Below are 17318 nucleotides of genomic sequence, written 5' to 3' on the forward strand. Positions count from 1 at the left end.
AAAGAAAACACTATATTTGCCTCCTGACAGTCCCTATATTCTGGCCTTCAGCAGAAAAGTGTTGTCCCACAAGATTGCTGCAGTTGTCATGTGTTAATATAGCACAATGCTTTTAGAAAGCATTTGAAGCTGTCGTAATAGTAATAAAAGTACCGTATATACTCGTGTATAAGCCGAGATTTTCAGCCCATTTTTTTGGGCTGGTAGTCCCCCTCTCGGGTTATACACGAGTCATATACCGGGGGGATCGGCGGGGGAGGGGGAGCGGGGGTGTCAGATCATACTCACCCTTCTCTGCAACTCCCCTGCTTGTTCCATGTTGTCGGCGCTGCTCTCTTCCTGCTTCAGCTGTCAATTGGTACCCGCTCATTAAATATGCGCATATTTAATGAGCGGGTACCACGTGACCGCTGAACCAGGAAGAGAGCAGCGCCGACAACATGGAACAAACTGGGGAGCTGCAGAGACAAGCGCCAGGACCCGGTGAGTATGAACGGGGGGGGGGGGGGGTTGGGAGGCTTATTCACCTGTCCCTGCGCTCTGCTGTCTTGCGTCCTCTGCAGTGACATTCAGGTCAGAGGGCGCTATCGCTCTCTGCCTGCACAGTCACTGCAGAGCGCAACGCTGATGAGCAGGGGGCAGCGACGGAGGTGAATATACAGGTTTTTTCTTTTTTTAAGGGAGGCAGCGGCAGCAGCAACTTGATGGAGCCAACTGTGTTTGATAACTGGGGCCACTCACTGTGCATGATAACTGGGGCCACTCACTGTGCAGCGTAACTGGGGCCACTCACTGTGCAGCGTAACTGGGACCACTCACTGTGCATCATAACTGGGGCCACACACTGCTGATAACTGAGGCCACTCACTGTGCACCCTCGGCTTATACACAAGTCATTAAGTTTTCCCAGTTTTTTGTGGCAAAATTAGGGGGGTCGGCTTATACTCGAGTATATACGGTAATTCATCAAGTTGATCGTTCCACGTCATGCAACACTCAAGTCATAGAGTAACAGTCGCATAATCCTCTTTATCCAGGGATATAGATCTGCAATGTCTCATCTTCAACAAAAGTGTTTGTGAAGCCTGGAACATCACATTTTAGGTTGCCTCCTTGAATAATGTGACTTATTGGTATGCTGATGTTCTATTACTTTTTTTAGTTTTGAAAGATGACACAGCTCTAATACGCTGAAGTCAGAATACAGAGACCGGCAGGGGGCCATGGGAGCTGTTCCACAGAACTGCCAAGGGAATATTAAAAAAAAAACAAATAAAAAAAAAAACAGATTGCTGTTTTATTAACTCGTATACTGGTTGACTGGGGTAAGATGAAAGTCAGAAAAAGGGGTCAATGATTATCTTTTTTGACTTTTTATTGAAGGCATGGAGCGAGAAGAAACTGAGAACAGAAATGGGCAAATGTGAGGGGATATATATTACCTTATCTTCTGCCCAAGAGAAGAAACACAGTGAACTGCACACAGGCTGGATGCTGAAGGGGCTTTTCACTGTAGACCTAAGTATTCATCGGGATCACATGGCCCAAGTTCCATAACTCTCTTTTTCCATGCTTACAGAAGTTGCAGGGATATAGTTAGGAGTTACCGATTAGTTGCTATTCCTGCCGTTCATTCCTACTGCCTTGTGAGTTATGTTGTGGCTGCTAGGGGCTTCAGTTCATGCCCTAGTAGTGCAGCCTGCACAGCAGGTTCCAGGCCCGGCGCAGCTCGTATGTTGTGCTGAACGTCCTCCAATACTTGCTAGCCATGTGCTCTTTGGGGAAGACATCATTGCTGTGGAGTTGGTGTCATGGAAATTGAGGAGTCAGAGTAGGAGTCTGAGGTTTGGCTTACCGACTCCACAGCCCTGGCTGTGTGTGGGGGGGTGCAATTTGGTTCCTCTATTTTGAAAAAGAATAGTTCAGCATGCCAACTGCCAATTACTCAATTTGATTAATTTCCCAGCCCTACTTGAGTTATTCATATGACTGACAATGTTATATTTGATGCTCACAAGCATTTTCATGTTGCTTACAAGCAAGTGAATATACACGCAAGACTAAGTGTCAACAAAAGTATATTTTTAGTATAGACTGTAGGTGGCGCTAGTAACTGTAGAAAAGAGAGAGGAACACTTGCTGCAAATTAGGAACACACACCACCAATGTGATCAATAAAATATAAATAATTAAAATTTGCGCTTAATAATGAACCCCTTTAGCTTGTAGTGACCTAAAAATACACACAAATGAATTGGATTGCTCCAAGTTAGGTAGTTATTACCTTAAGGTATAATCTGAGTGAATGTCTGGATTCCAGAGGACCAGTAAAGAGCGCTGTGTGTCTTGATGTGAAGTCAGATTGAATGATGTTTGCCAGATAAACGTGAGTTAATACAACGGCTCTTCAGGAGTGCTGTCCCGGCCGGTGACAGATGGGTAATAGCCAGGTCTCTGACCAAAGGGACCTGATTGGGGTACTTTTCTTGGATTGGCTCTAGATACTGTTGGTGCCACTTGATTCCCCAAATTTCTTGCCTTTCTACAAATTAATTTTGGCTCCATTGGTAATAGATCCCCTATGGTCTTATCTTCCCGTAAAATCCCCCAGTGTTTTTTTTACAATTTTTCTCAGAATATAAGTATTTGCACTATACTGGGTTGTGATTGGGAAATCATCATTCATATCATATTGTGAGTCATGGTTATGTTTATCTTGGAGTAAGTTATCCCTAGGCATATTATTTATTTTTTCTCTTTCATCCAGAAGGAAATCCTCTCTATATCCTTTCCCCTTAAATTTATCCATTAGTGTATTTGTTTCATCTAGAAAATCTTGTTTTCGTGAACAATTTCTATGTGCTCGTATAAATTGACTCTTTGAGACATTGATGAGCCAAGAGGGTAAATGACAACTGTTCAGCGAAATATAGTTATTAGAGTCAGTCAGTTTATGATATGTTTTAGTGTGGATAGTTCCATTGTCTATAAAAATATTAAGATCTAAAAAATGTATTAACACCCTACTCGTCACCGCATTAAAATTTAAAAAATATTGATTTTTATTTATGTCCGTTAAAAACTGTGTCAATGTATCTGGACCCCCTGACCAAATAAAAAGGACATCGTCGATGAAGCGACGCCAGAGGACCAGGTTCTCACACAGCACTCCACCGAGGTAGATGGCTTCAGATTCCCATCTACCCACATAGAGATTTGCATAGCTGGGCACGAACCTGGTCCCCATAGCTGTGCCCCACCGCTGGGAGTAGTAGTTCGTCCCATAATAAAAATAATTATGAGTTAAAATAAAGTCAATACATTCAATAATGAAGGAAATTTAGGCACACTGGATATTACTTCTTTATACACTGTGATCCAACACGATAAAGGATGTCAAGCAACAAAACATTTTTTAACTGAATCAGATTTATGGCCAGAGCAACAAATTTCTTTCATCTTTCATCCAAAGAGGATTTCCTTCTGGATGAAAGAGAAAAAATAAATAATATTCCTAGGGATAACTTAATCCAAGATAAACATAACCGTGATTCACAATATGATATGAATGATGATTTCCCCATCATAACCCAGTATAGTGCAAATACTCATATTCTGAGAAATATTGTAAAAAAAATACTGGGGGATTTTACGGGAAGATAAGACCATAGGGGATCTATTACCAGTGGAGCCAAAATTCATTTATAGAAAGGCAAGAAATTTGGGCAATCTAGTGGCACCAACAGTACCTAGAGGCAATCCAAGAAAAGTACCCCAATCTGGTCCCTTTGGTCAGAGACCCGGCTATTACCCATGCCGCGGTTGCAGGATTTGTAAAACATTAAAAACAGAAAAACAGTTTATATCCAACGGAAATTAAATATTTAAAATCCGGGATTTCATTACGTGTAACACAGCAGGGGTTATCTAATCATTAAGATGCCCCTGTGATAAACTATATATAGGACGCACAAAGCATCCATTATGAGTAAGGGTGAATGAGCACCTTAGGAATATAAATAAAAAATTCCTAGGACATCCCTTGTCTGAACACTATTGCGAATATCATGGGGATCCCTATGGGAACAACGATCACAGGTCTCCAAGTTGTGCGCAAAAGTTGGAGAAAAGGAGACTATATTAAGCAAATGTCCTGCATGGAGAGTCTGGATTTTTAATATGGACAGTCTTGCACCTAAGGGGTTAAACTGTGAGGTTGAATTATTTGGATTCAATTAAGGGCTGTACCAGAAGATATTTAAGGTGACCAATTCCTCCATTGGACCATCCCTGATGAAGGAAACCGTTTTTTTTCTGAAACTATTCGGCGAGGATTTGGTCCACTGTGCTCTCTGTAATCTATCACGTGTCCGGTGACATCACGAAGGTCCTGTTGGCTCATCTCACGCCACAGCTTCTCATCGTGCACGCTGGCGCGCCGCTGGAAGAGGGGAGCGTTGAGTGTCTGTTACCGGCCGGGACAGCACTCCTGAAGAGCCGTTGTATTAACCCACGTTTATCTGGCAAACATCATTCAATCTGACTTCACATCAAGGCACACAGCGCTCTTTACTGGTCCTCTGGAGTCCAGACATTCGCTCAGATTACACCTTAAGGTAATAACTACCTAACTTGGAGCAATCCAATTCATTTGTGTGTATTTTTTAAGGTCACTACAAGCTAAAGGGGTTCATTATTAAGCGCAAATTTTAATTATTTAAAAGTATATTTTTGTCTTGTCTCTGCAGCCGACACAGAAGATGTTTGTATTGTGGAGCGGCTCTTCTCCAGTAGTCTTGTGGCTATTGTCAGCCTCAAAGCACCTCGGAAACTAAAAGTATGTCATTTTAAAAAAGGAACTGAGATTTGCAACTACAGTTATTCCAACACAATTTTGGCAGTAAAATTAAACAGACAGGTGAGTAAAGAGTGCTAACTATTATGGAAACAGTTAGTTGTGAACCCTTGTAGATGCAACCATTTGTTTAAAATGTATATATTAACCCCTTCACAAGGTTAATGCTGTGATCAAAGACATAAAAGTTAGTCTCATAGAGGTACAAATAAAAAAAAGCAAAAATATATAAAAAAAAATAAAGCAAAAATATATATAAAAAAAAATTTAAATAAATTGATTGAAAAAATACAATAAATATGTATATTTTCCTCTTTATAGGTATATTTTTTAGTAAAATGTGAATTGCTCTTTTATTCTATAAACTACTGACAACATGTCTTCGAATTTCCAAGCCCTAAATTTTGTATTTTTTTCAGAAAATGAGAAATGGTCAAAAGAACAAAAAAATGTAGTGCTTGCAGACCTCAAATAATGCTAAGAAAACAAGTTCATAATCAATTAAAAACAACAATACTAATGTTTTAACTCGGGAAGAGTTCAGAAATCAATATTTTGTGGAATAACCATGATTTTTAATCACAGCTTTCATGCGTCTTGGCATGCTTTCCACCAGTCTTTCACACTGCTTTTGGGTGACCTTATGCCACTCCTGGTACAAAAGTGTAAGCAGTTATTCTTTGTTTGATGGCTTGTGACCAACCATCTTCCTCTTGATTACATTCCAGAGGTTTTCAATGGGGTTCAGGTCTGGAGATTGGGCTGGCCATGACTGGGATTTGATGTGGTGGTCCTTTATCCACACATTGATTGACCTACCTGTGTGGCATGGCACATTGTCCTGCTGGAAAAACCAGTCCTCAGAATTAGGGAATATTGCCTGAGCAGAAGGAATCAACTGTTTTTCCAGGATAACCTTGTATGCGGCTTGATTCATACGTCCTTCGCAAAGATTAACCTATCCAATTCCAGCCTTGCTGAAGCATCCCCAGATCATCACCGATCCTCCACCAAATTTCACAGTGGGTGCAAGACACTGTGGCTTGTACGCCTCTCCAGGTCTCATTCTAACCGTTAGATGACCAGGTGTTGGGCAAAGCTGAAAATTAGGCTCATCAGAGATGATTACCTTACTCCAGTCCTCTATGGTCCAATCCTTATGGTCTTTGGCAAACTTCAGCCTGGCTCTCCTTTGCTTCTCATTGATGAAAGGCTTTTTTCTACCTTTACATGACTTGAGCCCTGCCTCTAGGAGCCTGTTACGAACTGTTCTTGCCGTACACTTCACACCAGCTGCCATTTGCCATTCCTTTTATAGGTCACTTGATGTCATCCTGTGGGTGCCAACTGACATTCGAATAAGATGATGGTCATCCCGGTCAGTGGAGAGTCGTTTTCGCCCTCTGCCGGTCTGTAGCTTTGTTGTCCTCAATGTCTGCTGCTTGACCCTGATGTAATGGACTGCCGTCTTAGAAATGTTAAGGATAGAGGCAACATGACGCTCACTGTATCCCTCTGCTAGTAAAGCCAGAATTGAGCCCTTCTTTTCCTCACTCAAGATTTTTCTTTTCAACTCCTTTGGCATGGTTAAAAGTTATGTTTTCATTCCTATTACTTTTGGGATATTACTAGCACTTTCTTTGCCATCCAGCTTGTCCTATTGCAAGAGGATTGTGAACACCACAGTGGGTTATTTTTTATACTTTCCTTCGTTAAATAAGATTTGGTTCAGGTGATCACCTAATCAGAAGCACATTAAGTAGAATGAGGTGTACTCTGGTTGGAATCCAACTGACACTGGAATGGAATGGCTTTCAGACACGTAGAGAAGCTGTTTTTTATTAAACTGTGCAATGGTCTCTTAATTTTTGACAGAGCTGTATGGCGGACCGCGCTTTTATGCACACCTAAAAAGATAGACACCACTGGATTATAGGTCCGGCGACTTCCACAGTGTCTCCATCTGCTTCAAAGGGAATCTTCCACCGGGGGTTCCATCTGAATCACATGGAAATTCAGGTGTAAGGCTGGGTTCACACTTGCGTTTGGCTGGTCTGCGTATGGCTGCGTACTACTTACTCCTGCTTCCTTTGTACCCATCTTTAACATTGGGTACGCAGGGACATGCGTTGTATGCGGATGCGTCTGCATGCGGCGTTTTGACGTGCCCGCCGAACGCAACATGTTGCATTTCTGTGCGGTCGGCGGGCACGTCAAAACGCCGCATGTGGACGCATCCGCATACAACACATGTCCCTGCATACCCAATGTTAAAGATAGCTACACAGGATGGATGCGGAAGTAGGTGAAGCGTAGGAGGAACTTAAGGGAAGAAGTACGCAGCCATACGCAGACCATCCAAACGCAAGTGTGAACCCAGCCTAAATGCTCAGCGTACAGCGCAGAATAAATGTGAGCCGAGTCTTACTGCAACCTTTGGGAGGCAGAATGAAAAAAATTAACAGCAGTTGAATAATTGGTTTTATTTATTTATTACGCCGTTCCTCGTGCGGTATAAGTGATTAGATGACTTTATTCTTCGGATCGGTGTGATGATAGCGATACCAGATTTCTATCGGGTTTTTATGTTTGGCTGCTGTCACAAACTGAAAGATGCTTTTTATTGCAAACCAAAGTTTTTGCATCGCCATATTTTCAGAGCTATAATTTTTCCATATTTCTGCTGACGGGTTATGTGATAGCTTGTTTTTTGTGGGACAAGTTGACATTTTTATTGATAACATTTTTGGGCAGAAACTTTTTTTGTTGCTTTCTATTCTGATATTTGGAGTGCAGAATGAACAAAAAACAGCAATTCAGGATTTTTTTTAATGCAGTTCATTGTTGTAAGTGTCAAGACAACTTTATTTTTTGGGTCAGTCCGATTTTTATTTATTTTTTTTTTTTTTTATGTTTTGGTGATTTTAAACAATAAAAACTTTTTAATTGAAAAAAAGAATTGTTTATGCATTGTTTTATTCTGAGAGCTGTAGGTTTTTTATTTTTGCGTTGACTGAGCTATATGTGAGCTTGTTTTTTGTGAGACGATGTTTACATACCGTATTTTGCAGTTTATAAGACGCAAGAGGATTATAAGACTCACCCCATATTTTGAGGAGAAATTTTTTTTTTTTAAATAAAGTGGTGCTTCTCATAATCCATGTGTCTTATTGCTTACCGGGGGTGGTGAAGCGGGGTCCCAGGGTCGCTGCTTGCGGAGGCAGCAGTGGGGGGGCAATACTGCGGACCCCAGACTGGAAGAAAGCAGTGTTCGGATGTGCGACGCTGCGGGTGTTCGGTGGTGAAGGGGCTCCACCGAAATTTTGTGAAAGCCGGGAGCCCCCGCACTTCCATGATTTACTATGCGGTAGGAAAATGAGTTCCGGGGGTGGAACATGCGCAGATGGAGATCTTGGCGCTGAGATTTCCCAGGCTCTGGGCTTTCACAAAATGTCGGCGGAGCCCCTGCACCACCGAACACCCACAGCATCGCACAGCCGAACACCACCTCATCCCAGCCTGAGAAACGCTCCACTCTTGCCTCCGCCAGCAGCATCCCTGGGACCCTGCTTCACCGCGGCTGGTAAGGTATAATCGAATTATTAGATGCACCCCCATTTTCCCCCCAGATTTGGGGAAAAAAGTGTATCTTCTAATCCGTAAAATACAGTATATACCATTTTTTTTTTTTTTACATTTGACATTTTGATTTTGTTTTATTCTACTTTTTTCACTGATATGATGAATCGGCATAGTTTGATCGATCACCAATGACAGCACGACACGAGAGGGGATCCACCCTTCAAAGTCAGGAATCCTACTGACATAAAAGGGCGGCACCTGTCCCACGCATCAGTTGGTTTCCTGTCCTTGACTGGTGAACCTCTTACAGACATACCGGTTGAAGGAGTCATTCACAGGACTCATCAGACTGTTCACGCAGCGGGGGTCCCCTGCCTCGCCCTGTGCAAGGTCCCTGGAAGCGCTACAGTGTCTCCAAGGGGGGACCTCACAATACTGTTTTGATGTAGGTGAGCGGTATCCGGGCAGTATGGCTGGCTCTGGCGTGGTCTGCAGGCACAGAAGAAGATGCCGGGTGAGTATTGTTCGAAACACCGCCGGCTCTGTGGTGTGGAGCACCCTGATGACGCGGCCGGTATGTTCCCGCAGAAGGCATCAAGGAAGATGGCGCCGAGGGCAGCCCCTCACGATTGACCTGCTGACCCAGAAGTTCTGGAGGTACCGGTTTGGGAAAGCAGCCTAGCATTAAAATTGGCACACAAATGGTAGCTGAGGTGTAGAGATTTAATGTGATTCAAAAAAGTAATACATACAGTAGTCAAATGTTTTGGTCATCAAGACTGTTCATTTCATTTTATACCATTGATGGGTATTGTCATTTTGACCAATGATGAAGGATACTGTTATGAATGAGTCACCGTAGGAGGCAAAAGCAAAAATACAAGCTAAGTCCAGAAAACCAGAGAAGTGGCAACTATCAGATTGCAGACCCCTGAACCTATCAACACAACTAGCAGTAGCCGTGGGGGGTTCCTACGATGCCTTAGACCCCTCGATCACAGCCGGAGAATTACATAGGCCTAAAGAAAGAAAGGGGAAATCTAAACTGCCCCAGAGCAGACCCCAAAGCAATAGACAGCCCCCAACATATAATGACGGTGAAGCAAGATGAAAATACTAACACAGACAGAAAGATAGACTGAGCAAAGACGGGGCCCAAAACTACCTAGATAGGAAAGAACAGGAAGGCTGCTGTCTGCAATCTGCCAAAACCCTATCAAAGACATAAGCCAACAAGCTGATATGAAAAAGGCCCTGAAGCAGCTAGGCTTCAAAAACTAAATCAGCACTCAGGTATTTTCAGAAGACAGAGCTAAATGAATTCAGCACACCCCAGCAGGGAATGGCAGAAATCCAGAAAAACAAAGCAAAACAAAGTCAAAGCACCAAAGCAAAAGGCCGAGCAGCAAACTTAGCTTTAGAGGAGCAGGAATTCAGACTGGTCTCCAAGGATCCCACAGAGAAATCACCCGCAGGGCAGAAGGGCGTCGGCAGCCTTATATCCAGTCAGTAACTCCACTCAGCCAGTCATCATCATCAGCCTCAGGTGTTTGATAATCAGGCTCACTACCTTTCTTTACCAGAAGAGGGAGTTCCTCGGGCCTCAGTAATGAAGGGGAAAATGAACTCACAACAGGATACACTCTCTGACTATTACTAATTTCTGCCTCCTTGATCCAACTTTTTTGATTATATTGTATACTCTTTATTTATACTTACGGTATGTCTTTCTTATTTTATTTTTGATTGTAGTACATTGATGAACGTCTTGATGACTGAAACGTTTGAGTAATGTATGTATTACTTTTTTGGATCACATTAAATCTCTACACCTCAGCTACCGTTTGTGTGCCACGTTATCTACACAAGATTGTACGGTTTGGGAACCTACTTGTGCACCTTTTTCTCTAGTTGTGCTAACACTTTATTATTACTATAGCATTTAAGGAGTGGCCTGCGCTTCCTGGCCCATGTTCCTCACTAGGAAAATGGAGTCACCTGATCAGCAGCAGCTTGTACAACAGCAGCTCATTGGGAAGCTCCATCAGTAAGTAAACCAGCGTCGACCCCGTATCAGTGCTGGAGGCAATTGTGTCAGTGAGAGACGAGATTCTGTAGGAAAATCCAGTCAGATTATCTCCAGCAGAATGGACGAGTCATCAGCCTCCCGAGATGGTATTTTGGCTGAGATCAATCAATCAAATTTATTATCGCCAAGTACATATTACATATATACAAGGAATTCTTTGTGGCAAAGAGGCAACATAATATATAACAACAGATACAACAAGTAACATCTAACAAGACAGATACAGTATATAGTCTACACATGACGATTTAATTGTTGAACAGAGAGTGGATAGAAGCTGTTCATATGGCGGTTGGTACTGCATTTGGGAACTCTGAAGCGACGTCCTGAAGGGAGTAGTTGGAATGAGGAGTGTCCCGGGTGAGAGGGATCGGATGAAATTTTCAATGCGTGGGATCGAATACTCTTATCATAAAGATCCTGGATTTTAGGCAGGGGGGAGCCTATAATTCTCTCTGCTGTTCTGAAAGTCCTTTGTAAGCGGAGTTTGTCATGCGCAGTGGCTCCCCCATACCAGACTATCAGAGAGGAACAAATCACAGATCTGATGACAGCATTAAAGAATAAGATCATCAGATTCTTAGACAAACCATATCTTTTCAGCTGACGCAGGAAGAACATCCTCTGTTGTGCTTTTCTTATAACAGCATCCACGTTTTTCCCCCATTTAAGATCATGAGAGATAACACCAAGGAATTTGGTCTCTGTGACCCTAAGAACCACTTCGTCATGGATGTAGATTGGAAGTATCTCATGTTGATCTTTCCTAAAATCCACAACCATCTCAGCAGTTTTTTTAGTGTTGAGTACAAGATTATTGGCTTTACACCAGTCACATATTTTTTCCACCTCACTCCGATACAAGTCTTCAGCATTTCCCCTGATGAGACCAATCAGTGTCATATCATCGGCAAATTTCAAGATTTTTACTGAGTCTGCTGAAGAGATGCAATCATTCGTATAGAGAGAAAACAGTAATGGGGACAAAACACACCCCTGAGGTGCCCCGATGTTTGTGACCAAGGTGTCCGAAGTGAATGGTCCAACTTTTACACTCTGTATCCTGGCTGTCAGGAAGTTATAAATCCACAAGCATAAGTTGAGAGGGACTCCAAGAGCTACCATTTTCTTATGAAGTAAATTCGGATCAATGGTATTGAACGCTGAGCTAAAGTCCATGAAAAGAATCCGGACATATGAGTGCCGTTCATCTGTATGATCCAAAATGTACTTCAGTGCCAGATTGACAGTGTCGTTTGCCGAACGATTCTCCTTATAGGCAAACTGAAGCGGGTCCCATAGCTTCTGCGTGAATTTTATCAGGTGGGACATCATAATTCTTTCGAAGACTTTCATAGCTACAGATGTGAGTGCTACTGGTCTATAGTCGTTCAACTCAGAGGATCCCACTTTCTTGGGGACAGGGATAATTGTGGAATTTTTCCAACACTGAGGTACAACGCACTCTTTCAGTGACACATTGTATATATTTGTCAGTATAGGGGCAAGCTGGGTAGCACATACTTTCAGACACATTGGAGATACACCATCAGGGCCAGGTGCCTTTTTGACCTTAAGTCCCTTCAGGATGTGTATCACCTCTGCCTCGGAGATCACTACTTGGGTGTTGCACAATGAATGATCTTTATATGAACAGACTGAGGAGCTTAGAGATGAATAGCCACTGTGTGTAGAGCTTGCCTCAAATCTGCAGTAGAATTCATTTAACTCTGCTGCCAGACTTCTGCTGGGGTTCACTATAGTGGGGTGGTGAGATATGTCCACCTCATAATCCTCATAATCCGGTACCATTCGATTGCTCCACACTGGTAAGTGATCTTCTTGAAAGTTCACTTGGTGATGTAGTCTTCCCTTTTTTATCCCAAATTTTTATTAGGAAAAGAAGTGTACAGCGAAGTCCAATCATAAGGAGTGTGCGCTTTTCAAGGACCTATTGCCTGACTCTTAGCAATAGAGACTTTGTCACTCATGTATTGAGCATACTGTGGCGGAAGAGAAAGAGACTCCTAGCTTTGCTACTAATTTAAGAGCTGTCATCAGGGCGAAGATTAAGTAGTCCATGAAATCCCTTTCCCAGGAAGAGGCCCATAGGGGAAAGAAGAGAAAAACTGTCGATACACCTAAATAAAATGGGAATGTTTGGTGATATCAACTTCCTGTTTGTGGCACATTAGTATATGGGAGGGGGGAAAATTTTCAAAGTGGGTGGTGACCATGGCAGCCATTTTGAAGTCAGCCATTTTAGATCCAACTTTTTTTTTTCCAATGGGAAGGGGGACATGTGACACATCAAACTTATTGAGAATTTCACAGAAAAAAACAATGGTGTGCTCGATTTTAACGTAACTTTATTCTTTCATGAGTTATTTACAAATTTATGACCATTTATAAAATGTGTTCAAAGTGCTGCCCATTGTGTTGGATTGTCAATGCAACCCTCTTCTCCCACTCTTGACACACTGATAGCAACACCGCAGAAGAAATTCTAGCACAGGCTTCCAGTATCCATTGTTTCTGATGCTGCACATCTCGTATCTTCACAGCATAGACAATTGCCTTCAGATGGCCCCAAAGATAAAAATCTAAGGGGGTCTGATCGGGAGATATTGGTGGCCATTCAGCTGGCCCACAACGACCATTCCACTTTCCAGGAAACTGTTCATGTAGGAATGCTCGCACCTGACACCCATTATTGGTGGTATGGTATGGTGTGGTATATGGGGTACAAAGATAGTGGGTCCATTCTTCATCAATGGAAACCTCAATGCCACTGAATATCTGAAATTGCTGCATGATGATGTGTTGCCCTCTTTATGCACTGAAGATGGCACGTTCCCTGCGTTTTTCCAGCAAGATGGTGCACCACCACATTGTGTGTCAGGTCCGAGCATTCCTACAAGGAATCTGACCCCCTTAGACTAGCATTTCTTCTGCGGTGTTGCTATCAGTGTGTCAAGAGTGGGAGAAGAGGGTTGCATTGACAATCCAACACAATGGGCAGCACGTTGAACACATTTTATAAGTGGTCATAAACTTGTAAATAACTAATGAAAGAATAAAGTTACATTAAAACCAAGCACAGCATTGTTTTTCTTGTGAAATTCTCAATAAACTTGATGTGTCACATGACCCTCTTCCCATTGGAAAAGTAAAGTTGGATTCAAAATGGCCTGCATGGTCACCACCCATCTTGAAAAGTTTCCCTCCTCCCATATACTAATGTGCCACAAACAGTAAGTTGATATCACCAACCATTCCCATTTTATTTAGGTGTATCCATATAAATGGCCCTCCCTGTAGTTAGCAGTTAGCCCTCCCAAACACGGTCAGGAGGGCATTATGGTTGGAGTGCTGGCTAGAGATGAGCAAATTTGTTTGGATTTTGGCCCTGAATCTGATTTTGACATATCTGGGCCATATTCGAACACTATTCGTGCTGAATGTATGTCTTATGATCGGTTCCGAACATATTAGGTCATTTCTACTCCCATTGACTCTTAATGACGTTCGGCTGTGTTGACGAATATTGCAAAAAAAAAATCAAATTCAATCGTATTCGGAACCGAATCCGAACAAATATGCTCATCTCTAGTGCTGGTCAGGGGACATCCAGGTCTGATCAAAGCTGTGTTCTATGTGAGGGGGAATACTTGTTTGGATCACCTTTGGACAAACTTCTTGAAAAGGCGGGCGATGACAAGAAAAGATTCCCTAGCCTGTCTGTCCCATCCTACAAGCATTACTACGTTAAAAAAAAGGTTTGCCCGAGGGAAGCCCTACAGAGACTAGATCAAGTGGTATGACAGGAGGAGGAAAGGTAGAGGGTTCACGTTCCAAACCTCCTCCCAAGAACCCAAGAAAAGTCCTAATGACTTCCGGCACAGGTTGGGGGGAGGGCTTTCGGCCTTTCTCCCTCTCTTGAAAGAGATATCGGTTAGTGACTGGATTCATAGCCTAATAAAATCTGGGCTAATGATGGAGTTCCTTTCAATCCAACGGGACAGGTTTATGGTGACTCCCTCTCAATACTCCACAGCGGAACAGGCACTAGAAGCAGAGGTGTTAGAACTGTTGTAGAAGACACCCCTGTTGGAGGTTCCCTTATCAGAAAGGCAAGGGATTTTATTCCCCTCTTTTTCTGATTAAGAAACCAGATGGTTCCTTTAGGACCATAATACATTTGAAAGGTCTAAACAAATTCCTGAGAATACGCCCTTTTAAGATGGAGTCTCTATGATCAGCAATAAAGTTACTTTTTAAAAATTACTTCATGGCAGTTTTAGATCTGAAAGAGGATTACCACTATGTGCCTATACATGTAGACTATCAGCAGTTCCTCAGAGTTGCAGTAGTCCTGGACGGTACAGTTAGCCACTTCCAGTTTAGAGCCCTTCCATTTGGCATCTCCAGTGCCCCTTGGGTCTTTACCAAGGTGGTTGCGGAGGTAATGCCCCATCTACGAGAAAAGGATGTTTTGTCTCCTAACTGGATGACTTTCTAGTAGTAGGCAATTAGGTATGACATTGCACTACAGAGATAGAAATGGTAATATCCACTTTGGAGCGATTGGGTTGGCTATTAAACCTTAAGAAATCATGATTAGAGACCCTAAGAGTACAGGAACTTATGGAGCTGTTGCTGTATTCCGTGGTACAAAAGTGTCGCCTACCTAGCCTTGAAGTATCCCACCATGTCCCTTAGAAGTGCTATGTGCATTCTAGGTTCACTGACGTCTTGTATTCCAGTAGTCCTGGGCCCAATCCCATGCTTACAGTGGTGTGTTTTTCCCTTAGGGGGCACCTGGAAGGAAAGATGATTCTATCCCCATCTTCAATACAGTTTCTTCCTTGGTGGCTGGAATTTACTAATCTATCCATGGGGGTTCCCTGGATTAAATAAGTATCTCAAGTAGTCGCCACGGACGCGAACCCCAAGAATTGGGGGTCCCGCTTTGGTGATGTGTCAGTCTAGGGGATTTGGATGGCGGAGGAGATAAGTTGTTCAACCAACTTAAATGAGTTAATGACAGTTGAGTCAGCAGTAAGAAAGCCCCTTATGTCCCTACAGGGTGAGGATCTTTTCCGATAATCAGGTGACAGTGGCCTACATCAACCACCAAGTGAGGACGCGATCCAGACTGTTATGAACAGGTCACCGAGGAGGAGGGCAGGAAGAGGCTAGGCCACCAGGAAACCAGAAAGGTTGGTAACTTACCGGATTACAGACCCCTAATCCTAACAACACAACTAACAGTAGCCGTGGAGCATACCTACGATGCCGTAGACTCCTCGACACAGCCGGAGAACTAGGCCTAAAGCAAGAAAGGTGAAATCTAAACTGCCCCAGAGTAGAACCCCAAAGAAATAGCCCCCAAACATATATTGTTGGTGAGACCAGATGAAACACAAACGCAGGCAGAAAATAGACTGAGCAAATGATGGGGCCTGAACTGACTAGATAGGAAAGAGACTGTCTGCAATCACGCAAAAACCCTAAAAAATCCAACACTTCTGATGTACAAAAAAACACTGAGGTCTCATGACCTCGCCTGCACTATATCAGCATTCTGGTATGAACTGGCAGCAAAGCAAAAAAGACTAATATAACAGGGGACTGAACAAACTGACACAAGCTGTAACATATGGAGCGGGGTCCAGCACTACCCCCAGCAGGGAGCACGCTGAACCCTCAAAACCAGAAAGAGGCAAAACCAGATCAGATGCAAAGGATTAGCAAATGAACAACTTAACTGAAAAATGCAGGATCAGGCAGGAGACATCAGACCTCAGAATGCACAGGAAGAACTAATCACCAGCAGGGATTAAAGGAAACCTGCTGACTTAAATACTCCAATCAGTACCCCCAGATCTCCAATCATCATCATCATCAGGTGGCAGACCTCTGTCAATCCGGCCAGCTCCACGACCCACAGTAACCACCAGAGGGTGCCCCAACTCAGAAGTAAGAGAATTCACAACACCAGACCTTTTAATGGAGGTGGCAGATAACTTATTCCATCTAGCAGAAACTCATCTCCTGTCCTTAACAGCTCTTCAAATAAGAGGGCGAGAAAACATCAAAGCAGACTTTTTAAGCCGCAGTTAGCTCAGGCAGGGAGATTGGTTGTTAAATCAAGCCATCTTCGGCCAGATAGTACACATGTGGGGTATTCCAGATATAGACCTCTTTGCCACCAGGGTGAACAGGAATGTAGAGAAGTTCTGTTCTCTCAACCACAGAGATGGTCCACAGGGGGGCTAGTTGCCTTCCTTGTCCCATGGAACTTCAGCCTAGCCATATGCCTTTCCTTCAATAACCCTGATTCCATTGGTAATGAGAAAGATCAGAGAGGGCAAGGGTTATCTTAATCGCCTCCTTTTGGCCCGGAAGGTCATGGCTAAGGACTATGTGGATCACCGACCTGTGGGCCCTCCCGAAGCTTCCAAATCTCAACTCTCACGAATCAGTCTACTATTCACGAGTATCCAACCTCCATCTGACGGCATGGAATTTGAGAGGGCGCTCTTGATAGAAAAGGGTTTTTCTCCCAATCTAGTAGCCACTCTGCTTTAAAGTAGAAAAGTTTCCACGACCAGAATATATAGTAGAACTTAGAGGAAGTTCCTGTCTATTTTGGGGTCAAAGATTGAGGATGGGGTTCCAGTAGGTCAAGTTCTGAAGTTCCTGGCAAAAGGGCCTTGAGCTAGGCCTATCCATTAGCACCCTCAAGGTCCAGGTGTCAGGTCTAGGGGCCCTGTTTAGCTGTGACCT

The 17318-nt window shown here is 43.2% G+C and overlaps 1 protein-coding gene across 2 annotated transcripts in view; it reads left to right on the forward strand.

Moving 5' to 3' along the window:
• The window catches only part of WIPI2 (WD repeat domain, phosphoinositide interacting 2), a 205890-nt gene that overhangs the window by 35539 nt on the left and 153033 nt on the right, over window positions 1–17318 (forward strand). Inside the window, exon 3 of one of the 2 annotated variants that reach the window (XM_073558131.1) lies at window positions 4749–4918. The exons of the other annotated variant lie outside the window; for it this stretch is intronic. Within the exon in view, the coding sequence (XP_073414232.1) occupies window positions 4749–4918 (170 nt within the window). The remainder of the gene's footprint in view (window positions 1–4748; window positions 4919–17318) is intronic. 2 annotated transcript variants of the gene reach the window in all.

This window comes from Dendrobates tinctorius, unplaced genomic scaffold (genome assembly GCF_039654945.1).
Source record: "Dendrobates tinctorius isolate UK_male_01 unplaced genomic scaffold, ASM3965494v1 ptg000254l, whole genome shotgun sequence".
NCBI classification, from domain to species: Eukaryota; Metazoa; Chordata; class Amphibia; order Anura; family Dendrobatidae; genus Dendrobates; species Dendrobates tinctorius.